This window comes from Fundulus heteroclitus, chromosome 2, assembly GCF_011125445.2.
Source record: "Fundulus heteroclitus isolate FHET01 chromosome 2, MU-UCD_Fhet_4.1, whole genome shotgun sequence".
NCBI lineage: Eukaryota > Metazoa > Chordata > Actinopteri > Cyprinodontiformes > Fundulidae > Fundulus > Fundulus heteroclitus.
The window spans coordinates 21,888,292-21,900,107 of record NC_046362.1 but is presented as its reverse complement, the minus strand read 5'-3'; the positions used below and the strand labels follow the sequence as shown (position 1 = coordinate 21,900,107).

General features: G+C 38.3%; 1 protein-coding gene across 1 annotated transcript; it reads right to left on the bottom strand.

Annotated features, from left to right (window-relative positions):
* Window positions 1–2,092: 2,092 nt before the first annotated feature.
* kxd1 (KxDL motif containing 1) lies at window positions 2,093–6,902 on the bottom strand. The gene is made up of 5 exons (XM_012876026.3): window positions 6,775–6,902; window positions 6,500–6,610; window positions 4,776–4,928; window positions 4,643–4,689; window positions 2,093–2,798 (listed from the first exon to the last, which is right to left on the bottom strand). The coding sequence occupies exons 2-5, from the start codon at window positions 6,595–6,597 to the stop codon at window positions 2,542–2,544; spliced, it is 555 nt and encodes a 184-aa protein (XP_012731480.2). The 5' UTR covers window positions 6,598–6,610; window positions 6,775–6,902; the 3' UTR covers window positions 2,093–2,541.
* Between the last annotated feature and the right edge of the window lie 4,914 nt (window positions 6,903–11,816).

Below are 11,816 nucleotides of genomic sequence, written 5' to 3'. Positions count from 1 at the left end.
TCTTGTTTTAACCCCTTCGGGTGAAAACGGATGTCATTAAGCACGAGCGCCCTCTAGTGGCCATCAATGTAACAGCTGCCTGCGATTCTCAATCTAAGATGTCTGTTCTAATTTAGATTTTTATAAATGTTAATCACATCAGGGGCGCAAGGTTGGATTCTGCTTTCAGTACAGCTTATTGTACATAACTTTTGAGCCAGTGGTGAATTAAATTGACCGTGTGAATGTGCTTTGCTTGAGAATCACAAGAGCAACTTCTAATTATTTATTGCAATTTTTTTCAATTTTTTTTTCATAGTTATTCTATAAAGATTTCTTAATCTCAGATGTAAGATCATGTGCTTTATGTAAATACTACATTTCAATAAGTAGTAAAAGCCAAGTTCAAGCTTACATTGAAAATAGGCATACGTTTGTTTATAGTTACAGTGTGAAAAAAAATGCATCACAACTTCAGGTGACCTCACCTGCCGAGGACACTGAAGTCTTTTGGAGTGCATGGGGGCTGTTTTGTAAAACCCTTTGTTGACTCTATGGTGGCATCAAGAATCTTGAATGCTGTTGTGTGCTGATGCAGCAGCCGAGAGTAAACAACTGGATTTGCACAAAGAAGGCCAGCTCTGTCACAGGATGCACCCTCGACCCAGTGCACATCATAGGGGAACAAAAGTTTTGCAAAAATAACATTGTCCACTCTTGGACAATGTCCCCCGATTCATACAAGACACTGTAACAACACTAAAGAGCGGCTTCAGAGAAATACTGCAAAACTGCAAAACCATCTCAGCAAACTCAGTAAAGTTGTTTACATTCCTGCTGGTCTTTGAACATTTCCATATTCTAGCAGTCAGTTTTGCTCAAATATACACAACAATAATTGTATATAATATACAATCTTTGTATAGCTTTTTATTTAACATTTTTCAATTATCTGAACACTCATTTTGAAACAGAAATTTGTATTTTTTGTTTATTACTGAATCCATTTTAAGTGTTTCATGTTGCTGTTGGTACAGTTGAATTCCCCCAATGAGGAACTAACAAAGGATTATTTTATTTCCTTATAAGTAAAATTTGCACACTTGTCATCCTGCAAGAATTCTTATTTTTTAAGGTTCCCAGGCTGGCAGAGGGTCAGCAGCAGCCCCAAAGATCACTGTGACGTAAGTCCAGCTTTCGTTTGATATGTGACATAAACCTTCGTTTCAAGTTTAAACAAGGCATGACCAAAGGTACTTCTGTTTCACTGCTGTTGGAAAACCACCTTCTGTGTAAATGAAACCTCTGATTTTAAGGGTGATCTAAACAGACTAAGAAGTATTTTTGCCTGACAACTTCTTAAAACTTGCAGTCTTTTCAAGTGATCTAAACAGTTCTTCAGGCTTCATTAGCACACTGTCCGGAGTGTGCTAATGAAGCAAAAAGCAAAAAGGTCAAATGCTGACCAAAAGTTGTGTCCACTGAAAACCCATCCACAGAAGATGAACCGTATCTGAAAGTCGTATCTTTAAAAAAGGAAAAAATGGTTAATATCCAACAAGGTCCTCATAGAGAACCAGACAGATGTCTGTCAGACAACCTTTCGGATTTTCTGTAGACTCAACTACAGAAATGGGAACAATTAATGGATCTGCCATAAGTATTTCAAGCAATGCATGTGTTCTTAAAATTAGTTTTTACATTTTAAATTGTAACATTAACTTCTTCTGTTTGTCACATTAATCACACTTTATGTTTTTAATATTTGTTTTTGTTATCGTTGACAGTCTTGTCTACCATGACGTGCGCTGCTGCCTTTCCTGGCCATGCCACCCTTGTGACAGACGTCTCGATCTCAGTGGGTCTTTTACCTGGTTAACCAAGGGTTTAATAAAAATAAAATGATATTCCAAATGCAAACAGTAGTAAAAACCACTGCTTTCTGAGAAAACTAAAATCAGACGATAGGTATTATCATTTGAATATAAACAAGCTTAAAAATTGAGCTATGATACTAAAAATTAAGTAACTTTTTTTCCCTTTCGAGACACATTTATGAACTCATTAAGAAACATGTTTAGCGAGATTAACAAGAGCCTTAAAGAGATCAATAACGCAGAGACAAGCCGAGTTATTTATTGACACTCATTTACTCAAATTCAGGATGATAAGAACAGTGTGCATTTTAATTACAACGCCATTAATATTAACTTGTTTCTTGAGTTAGACGTGCATCTTTCCAGACAAAAGCAGCATATAAATAATAAAAACACTTTTGCACAGGTTCACTGTTAGGACTACCTCATATATCTACACCGACACACTTTCTGACTTCAAGTATTTCTTTGGCATAATTTAGAAGCTATAAAAGCACAAGATGTGTAAACATGCCAGCAAAAAAAAAAAAAAAAAAAAAAAATCCTCTAATACAGATATGCCTCCAACATCAAGTATGTGATCTGTGTTATCTTACAGAGGCCGACACTCACACAAACACACAGTGCGCCTGCCGCCGGAGCAGACTTGTGGTTGACTCTCAGTTTGAATTGGAAACCTTCGGTTCTACTCCGCAGCTACGGAGTCGGGACCCTCGTCCCGCAGCACGGCCGTCTCAAGGACGTCAGAGGTCGGCGTGTCCGGTGGCTCCTGAGACAGATCTTCGGAGCATCTGCTCACGGTGGGCGAGATCACATCGGGGCTCGTGTCACAGGACTCTGTGCTCTGCTCCGACGTGGCCGTGGTGGTCGTCGTAGCAAAGCTGGGGGGAATCGGGTCAAATTCTTCGTCTTCATCCTCCAAGGCGGGTGACTCGTGGATGTCTGTCATGGAAGAAACGGGTTGAGCTGACTTTAATGGAAAGCAGTGCATAAATTAGGAAATAAAAAGCCACATTTACGGTCATTAAATATCCTTTATGTGAATCGGATTTTAAAACACAATCAGAAACTGTGAAAATCATGAAGCAATACATGCACGAACACGAGTAGCAACAATCTTTGCACTTTTCACCTGTTTTTTTTTTTTTTGCATTGTACAACGATAAACTCAAAATCTATTTTATTGGGATTTTATTTAATAGACCAACATAAAGTCATGAATAATTATGGAGTGTAAGAAGAATTGTACACAGGTTTTCATTTTTATTAACAGTGTAGTAGGCAATTATATCCAAACCCCTAAGTCAGTAAATTCTACAACCAGTTTTCACTGCAATTACAGCTGCAAGTTGTTAAAGTTGGGTATTGATTTTAAACTGGGTCAATTTTTAGGCAGAAATTAATTGTCTTTTAAAGGAAGGGGGTTGAATACTTGTAGTGAGGTGTGAATACTTGTTTAGAGGACAAAACGCAGCCAGATGCATTGTGTGACACAGTGTGTGCAGTGAGTTGAACAGAGAAGGAGTCCTTGCACAACTAAACCTTCTGAGTCCTCCATAAAACCTCACAGGACAGAAGTAGAAAAACAAACGTTCTGAGTTGTTGTTGTTTTTGTTTTTTTTACTCAAGTTTAAATAGATGGATATGCTTTGATCTGTACCATTCCACAGTAATCCTGGCTTCACGCTTTGGGTCAGTGTTCTGTTGGAAGGGGAACCTTCACCCCAGCCCCCTATGGCCCAGGTGTCTTTCAGGGCGGCCCTGCATTTAGCTCCGTTCATCTTCTCGTCAACTCTGACCAGCTTCCCTCTCTGTGCTGAAGGATGCCCACAGCGTAGTACTGCCACCACCATTTTTCACCAACATGGTGATGTGCAGGGTCTGCTTGTAGCCCCAACAGTTCAATGTTGCTCCCATCTGACTGGAAAAGCTTCTTCCACATGTTTAATGTTTTCCCTAGATGACTTGTATTTTAGCAGCCCTTCCAAAGTTACTGTGCAATCCTTGGTGTGCTTCTCAGATCATTGCTTTCCTTGTCCAGCCTGTCACGTGGCTTGTTTAAATTATAAATACCACAAGGATTAATTCACTCCTCCTTAAAAAGGGATCCATGCAGCTCCTCCAGAGTGATCATGACCCTCCTTGATCCGGCCCATCAGATTAGGTGGACGTTCATGTCTTGGTAGGTTTGTAGCTCTGCCGCTCTCTTTGAATGTTCATATGATGAACTGAACCGACTTCTGGGAGACATTTAAAGCTTGAAATATTGTTTTATAGGAAGCCCTCCTTTATGCTTGTCCAGAACCTTGTCCCACGGCTTGTCTGCTGTGTTCCCTGATCTTCATGATGCAGTTTGTTCAATAATGTCCCCTAATAAGCCTCTAGGCCCTACACAAAACAACTGTATTTATATTGAAATTAAGGTGGAGTCTCTTTACTAATCAGGTGACTTCTGAAGGCAACTGGTTACTGATTTATTTAGGGAATTTGAGTAAAGGGGGCTATACTCAGAAGCACTATCTTTTTCAGATTTTTCTTTTTAAAATTTTTTGAAAACCATGTAACACTTCTTTACAGTAAATACATCATATATTGTGTGGTTTATCATATATTTTTCAAATAAAAATGGTTCAAATGTATGGTTGGGAAAAAAATTCTGGGAATGAATGATTTACAAAGGCATTGTAAATAAGTCACATGTTCAAGCTTTTACTGCACATTGTTAACTTTTCTAGAAATCCGATTTGTTGTCAAAATCAGTGACTGAAGAGAAACAGTTGACTTACTGCTAAAGGCTTCTGGGTATTGCTTTGCAATCTTTCCTTTTAACGTCCTGGGAAACCAGAAAAAGATCCAAGGATCAGAAGTCATGTTGTCCACACTGCGCGTGTGACGAAACGAAGCGAGCTGACGACTAACCTGATCCTCCTGAAGATGCTGTCCAGGTCCTTCTTCATGTCTACCAGGGTGCGAGTGTGAAGCAGGAAACGCTCGTTCATCTGCTGCAGCCTCACGTTCGACAGGCCATTGAAGTTGATCAGCATCTCGTTGGTTTTCTCGAAGCGGTCGAGCCTGTTTGCACAAAGATTTGACAGAATAAAAAAAAAAAAAGAAAAAAAAAAAACAGCAATTTTATTTTTCATCACATTACAACCACAAAATTGAACGTCCATATAAGGATTTTATTTGATTAAACCAACCAATCATGTATAATTGTAAAGTGGGGGAAAAAATTTTTGCTTTGGTTTAAACATTTGTCTGCAAGTGGGGTAAGCCTTCTTTACTCTGATACCCCAAAATAAAATGTAGCATAACACGTTTCTTTTATACATCATTTAAACATTAAACAGAACCACGGAGAACAAAGAACACAGCCAATATGTCAATGTTAGGTTATAGAACCATATTCCAAGCAGAACTGCTAAGCACTTTGAATTTTCTCGTTAGTGGGATGTTATCTTAGGAAAACTTGCCTTGCCTAAGCTAATAAGACACACCTGACAACTATTAAACAAAAACGAACTTTAGGGAAGAGTGATGAGAAGACAGTAATTGTTAAAAAAAAAAAAGACATCCTGCTTACAGTTTGCCACAAGCCATGTAGGAGACTCTGCAAACGTGGAAGAATGTGCTCTGACCAAAATGAGATGCAGAGCCCTGTGTGTGGCAGAAAACTAGTACCGCACATGACCCTGAACACAACACGATGAAACATGGTGGTGGCAGCATCATGCTGGGTGGTTCTTCAGCGTGGCATAGGAAAGCTGCTCAGAGCTGACTGAGGCTGGGGTGGAGGTGCACCGCCATGGAAGGACAAAGACACTGAAGCATGGAGGCCACCGCTCCAAGGCAAGGGTTTAAATCAAAGCATATTTATAAAATGGTTCAGTCAGACTCCCTGCACTTCAATCCAACTGAGAATCGGGGACAGGATTCAAAGATTGATGTTCACATGCTGGTGAAGATTCTAAGTCATTCAGGTCATAGTCATTCCAAAAAAAGTAAAAAACAAAGCAACTGGACTTGTTTTCTATAGTTGAAGATGTTTCGCTTCCTCTCCAGGAAGCTTTCTCAATTCAAAAAGTCTGGAGTAATGTGCAGTACCAAGCATTATACTACTGCCAAAGAAAGGCCTTGTAATGGCTTAAATAACATGCAAATTCAACAGAAACAGGTCCACCCCTTAGTAATGGGCAGTTAAAGTCATTAAGACAGCAGAATGGACCGAAACTGGTCCACTCCTCTGTAACGGGGAGTCATTAGGGTTGTTATTGGCCTGGTTTACAGGAACGATGTTCTGATCACCCGTATGGGTGTGAGAATTGAGGTGATGATATATATAGCTGGATTGTACATTTTTGAGAGTTGGAACATAAGGCCTCCTCCTCTGTTTAAGGTTGGTTTCTCTCTCTTAACATAGATTGCTTCCTTCACACCCCTTTCAAACCATCTGTCTTCTTTGTCCAAAATGTGGACAAATGTTCAAATGTGGAGTTGATGTTCACAGACATTCTCCATCCAGTGGGAATGAGATTAAGTTATTTAGTTTTGAGACAGATTTTAGCCTGCAGGTGTATAAAGTTGGCAGAGACAAGACAGAGAAAAATACACGAACATAGCAACATCTGCACAAATCCCCTCACATGTGTCTCTGAGCCTGGATGATGGCGTTCACGTCCTCAGAGTTCACCATGCTCAGCATCCTGTTGCAGAACACACCGGAGGCCGTGGGCTCCACCATGGCGACAGGGAAGCTGCAGGAACATTTTGCACATTTACAACTGAGAGGTCATCTGTTTAGAGACGGCGAGTCACACTCCGCGTTTCTCCGTTTACACCTCATATAAACTTTATATTCATCACTGGACGCGATCGGAGGCATTAGACTAGAAGAAGCGAAGCAAGAGCGCTCACTTACCTCTGCACCCGCAGTGTCTTTGTCAAAAGTAAAGATTAAACTGCATCTGACAACTCACTGAGAGAGAACAAAACAAATACATTTAAACTTCCTGTCACAGGACTCGCTGCCCTTCTTCTTTTGCGTAATCCCGGTTGGTACGTGGCGTTTGAGGCTCACTGTTGCCCCCTGCTGGACTAGCATGCACAAAACAATCGTTGTTGTTTTTTTTGTTTTGAGAAAAAAATTTGACCAATTTAAAGTATATATATATATATATTTAATGTTGTATTCAATTACACAGATACACTTAAAACAACAACGCTTTCAAAGTGGTAGTTTTGTTATTTAAAAAAATTAGCTGTTTATTTTATTGTTGTATGTTTTACAGCAGCTGGCTTTACTTTGTTTGACTGTTGAAAAGATTGGTTGGAGGGGGTGCGCAAAAACTTTTTTTTACATCACAGGGGGTCCCACCGAAAAAAAGTCTGGGAATCACTCCATTACAGTAAGGAATGACAGGAACATATCATTAAAACTATTCTCAGAGTCAGATATGGGCACTTCAGTTCAAATGAAATAATTGTATTGGATCTAGGCGCTAAGTTAATCAGAAAATGTTCACACCCCCAGCAGATAGAGATTTAATGTTATTTAGAGTCAACCAAGAACTTTGTTTCTGATTAGAAATGAGCCATGGATCATTTTCTCAGTAATCATTGGACAGATCTTTATTGGCATTACAGCAAAAAAAAAAAAAATCTTATAATTTCTGACAAGCTTTTTGCATGTTCCCTCTGTTATTTTTGACAATTTGAATAGGTGCCCTACTTGCCATCACCCTAATCTTTAGCCCCCTTCACAGATTCCGTCTCAGATTCAAGTCAGGATCGCCCAAAAATGTTAACGTCAAGTCTAATCAGAAGGAACAGGTAAGTAAAAATAAAAGATTACTTTAAAGCTAAATCTGCCAGGGGTAGAATGATTTTGGGCTTAACTGTAGAAGTATTAGTAATCTCAGTAATATATTTCAGTGACTGATTAAGCAAAGAAACCAGAAGTTAACGTAAACAAACAGAAATTAAATGTAAGAGAACTCTGAAAGGAATTGAGAATTACAGTCCTCTCATTAGCTGATTAAGGATTTAACTTTATTAAATTTATCTGTCTCCTAAATAGAAACTCAATGTTTTTGAGCATCATTTGGAGGAAAGTATTGGAGAAAGATCCCCTATAGGGGATATTATAATGCCAAGAGTATTCCAATCTTGGCATTATAATAGTTTTGCAAATATCTAACTTTATTTTGTCACAATAGATGTTGCTAAAGCACTGAAACATTGACATAATAAATAATAAGTGTAGAACAAATAATACAAAAGTCCAGGTTGGGGATGAGCCTCAGGCCTGAGAGGAGCAGTTTAAGCATCTTGGTGTTCACCTGCAGAAGGCATTTGTCCTGTCTGTTGTATTTTAAGAAAGTCAAAAGTTTACTGTCTAAAGTTATCTGTCTGTCCCTCATGTGTGGTCAGACTTATTCCAATGTTTGTTTTTGTTTTTTTCTGGGGAACTGAAGAGAAATTCATTTTACTCTGAAAGTTAAATTGAGGATTTTAAAATGAATTCTATAATAAACAGGTAATCAGTGCTGGAAAAAGTAAGGGCGATCAAGGGCTTTTTTGATGTTGCATGGGATAAGTGTGTTACAGTAGTTGAGATGGGAGAAAATATAAAAACGAATAACCATCTCAAGATCCAGTTTTGACACCAACCTTCTTAGCTTGGAAATATTTCTCAAATGATAAAAATTGTTTTGTTTTTGAGGGACCTTCAAAAGACATTCATTGGGTAATAATGGATAAATAACTGACAAATGGTAAATGAGGCAGAGTTACCAGGTTATTGCAAAGGAGTTTTTATTTGTTTTCGTCAGCTGTTCATTAGAGTGATGGCTTGTGGGAAGGAACTGTTCCTGTCTCTTGGTTTTGGCCTATCAGAGGGGAGAAGTTGGAACATGTTGTGATCCAGGTGAGGTGGATCTGCAGTAATGTTTCTTGCCCATTTCCTGACTTTGGAAAAGCACAGGTCCTGAATGAAGGGCAGGTTGGCACCGATTATCTATTCTGCAGTCCTTACTGTACGTTGCAGTCTGGCCCTGTCTGCCTTTTTGGTGGCAGATCCAAACCAGACAGTGATGGATGTGCAGAGGACAGACAGCTTATCAGAGCAGACAGAATTCATACAGTGGGTGAGTGGGTGATATATGACAAAAACAGAAATGTGACCAAAACAAAGTCTTGAGGTACCCCATTAATGAGTTAGATCATAGGAATCTGGCATAATGTGGTTTATACGGAAACTGGAGCTTCTGTTTGAAAGGGAATATCTGAACCACTGTTCAGTAAAACAGCTGATCCTCACCAAACAATGCAGTCAGATGGTGTATCTAACAAAAGTCTAACAACACTAAAACAGTAAATTCTCCAGGATCTTCAGTCATCAAAATGTCACTAAACACTTTAGGGAAAGCAATTTCTGTTTCTTTTATAACTAAATTAGTATTAATTAAAAGGTTTCCTTTAGGAGAATAGAAATCAGTTGGTCAGCCACAACCTTTCCTAAAATGTTGTAATAAAAGGTTATTCCGTTAAAAAAATGGGCCAATAATGTTTTGGCTGAGGAGTCAAGGCGAAGCTTAATAGGTTTGACAATGACAAGTTTAAAAGGGACAGGGACAGAGACAGTTTGGAGGGCCAGATTAATAATTTGTATTATATTAATAATAACAGGGCATTTAGAGGGTTTTGTGTTTATAAAAGAGTCTGAAGGACACCAATTATAGAGAGAAAAAATTGATAAATTGATATACAGAAGCATAATCCAATTTACTACCAATTTACTATGTGCTGGGTTTTCTAAAGCCTCCATTAATATACACAGTCAGGAAAAAACACACAAAGAAAACTCACAGATTCATACCTCCATAAAACTCACAAAATTACTTTTATTAAGGGACAAGTAAAAAAAGTACATGATGTATAAAAAATACAAAAACGGCTTTGTCTAACTTGTAAGCTAAGTAAATGCATAGCAACAGTACATGCAAGTCTAGAGTTAGCTATCCTACTGTGGTTTCCTACTACTTTAACGCTTGTAAGCTAGAAGATTAAACAGGGAGATGTACAGTTTGGTTGCAGTCTACCAGTTGTTACAGTCTACGTGATACAGATGCAAAGTGGTGATACAGAATAAGTTAAGTTGCACGCAACTCGGCTGATGAGCAAATAAATAGTTGCACAAAAAATAAGAAAAATCGACCCGACACGGTTTTGAAGGGAGCCCGTGTCAGTATCACATTCCTAAAGATGATAAGCTAACGGTCAAAAGAATTTATAGTACAACACTTCTAAGCCGGGATACAAATAAATATGAATTAAATAAATAATGAAACACATACAGTATATTTCAGAGCCGTCTGACCCTCCCGGCTCCTTTATGTACATATCATATTAAACCCACAGCTCCAAACGATCAACATGTGTATGAAATTTCATTAGTGTTCTTCTTCTTTTTTTTTTTTTCTTTTTTTTCTTTTTAAGAATACCATAAAGATACGTACAAATGGACCGGACAAGCACAAGTGTCCATAGAAAACCTGCATTGATTTGACATTGGGTGAATTTCAATGTGCTTTGGCTTTCGATTGATAAATAAAGTATTATTAGGCTATACATCACAACACATTTGTGGTATATTAGAGGCAATGGCATAGAATTTCAACTTGTATAAAGACTTTTACCATAAACTGACCAGGAAATGACAGCGATTACTGACATTGGTATTGCTCAATGACTATAAACCGATTTTCTGTGTTTTGCTGTTTTGGTGTGATACTGTTATGGAAAGACACTATTTCTCCTTTTCCTTATGTCTTGTTTAACGTACAAAAATAAGTTAAAACCTCAGAGAAACGGATCCCAAAAAAAAAAAAAAAAAAACTCAACAACAACAAATAAGCAAAATTTACAGTTTTTGTAAGGCCATGCTGAATTTTTCAAGACTCATGCATCAGGCTATTTCAGGTCTTTTGGAGGAGTGAGCTTGCCATTCATGCAGAATGCACTGAGTGTTGCTGAGGCCACAATAAACATAGCTACTGTCCCTTTTTGTTGCGTTCATTAATACCAATCCGAGATTAACACTAGCACTGTCTGTAAAACACAATTTTAAGGCTGGTGTACTTGCTGTTGAGACTGTGAATAGGCCTTATTGAAGTGGATCCACATTTTCACACAGAAGTTCTAACAAAAGCACACACAAAAAAAAAAAAAAACTCTGAAAGGAGGCGACATCATTGTGAAAGGACAGTAAAACACAGGGGCTGTTGTACGTCTGCACTCCGTCAGTCTAAAGTCGTTCAAAAGAAGCAACTTACAATTTTTTATTTTTTTTTACAAAGGGTTATCTGCTTTATATAAATAAAATAACTCTAACTATGCAGGTGTATCTTCATAAATTATAATATCAAAAAGTTAACTTATTTTGGTAATTCAACTCAAAAAGGGAAACTTGGATGAATTCCACGTATTTCTGTTAATTATGATGCTTATGTCTTATAGCTAATGAAAACTCAAAATTCTCTCTCAGAAAATCAAAACATTTCACAAGATCATTAAAGCATGCTGACACCAGGCGCTCAAGCCACAAAAGGTTAAAGAAACAGCCTGTTTGCTGAAACCTGTATCCAAGACTGTCAAGGGAAAGTTGAGTGGAAGGAAAAAGGGTGGTAGAAAACAATAGAATAACTGCGGCCTTGAGAGGGCCTTGAAGCCAAGCTTATTCAAGAATTAAAGTAACATTCAGTCTAAGAGACTCTTCAGCATCAGAAGTGTTTTATCCAGGCTAAAGACAAGAGAGTGGGCTGCTCATACTTTAGAAAAGTTAATTTTACATTTTGGAAATCAAGGTCACAGAGTCCGATAGAAGAGTAAAGAGGCACAGACCCCAAGCAGCTGGAGGTCCGGTGTGAGGTTTCCACATTCAGTGATGGTTTAACGAGTCAT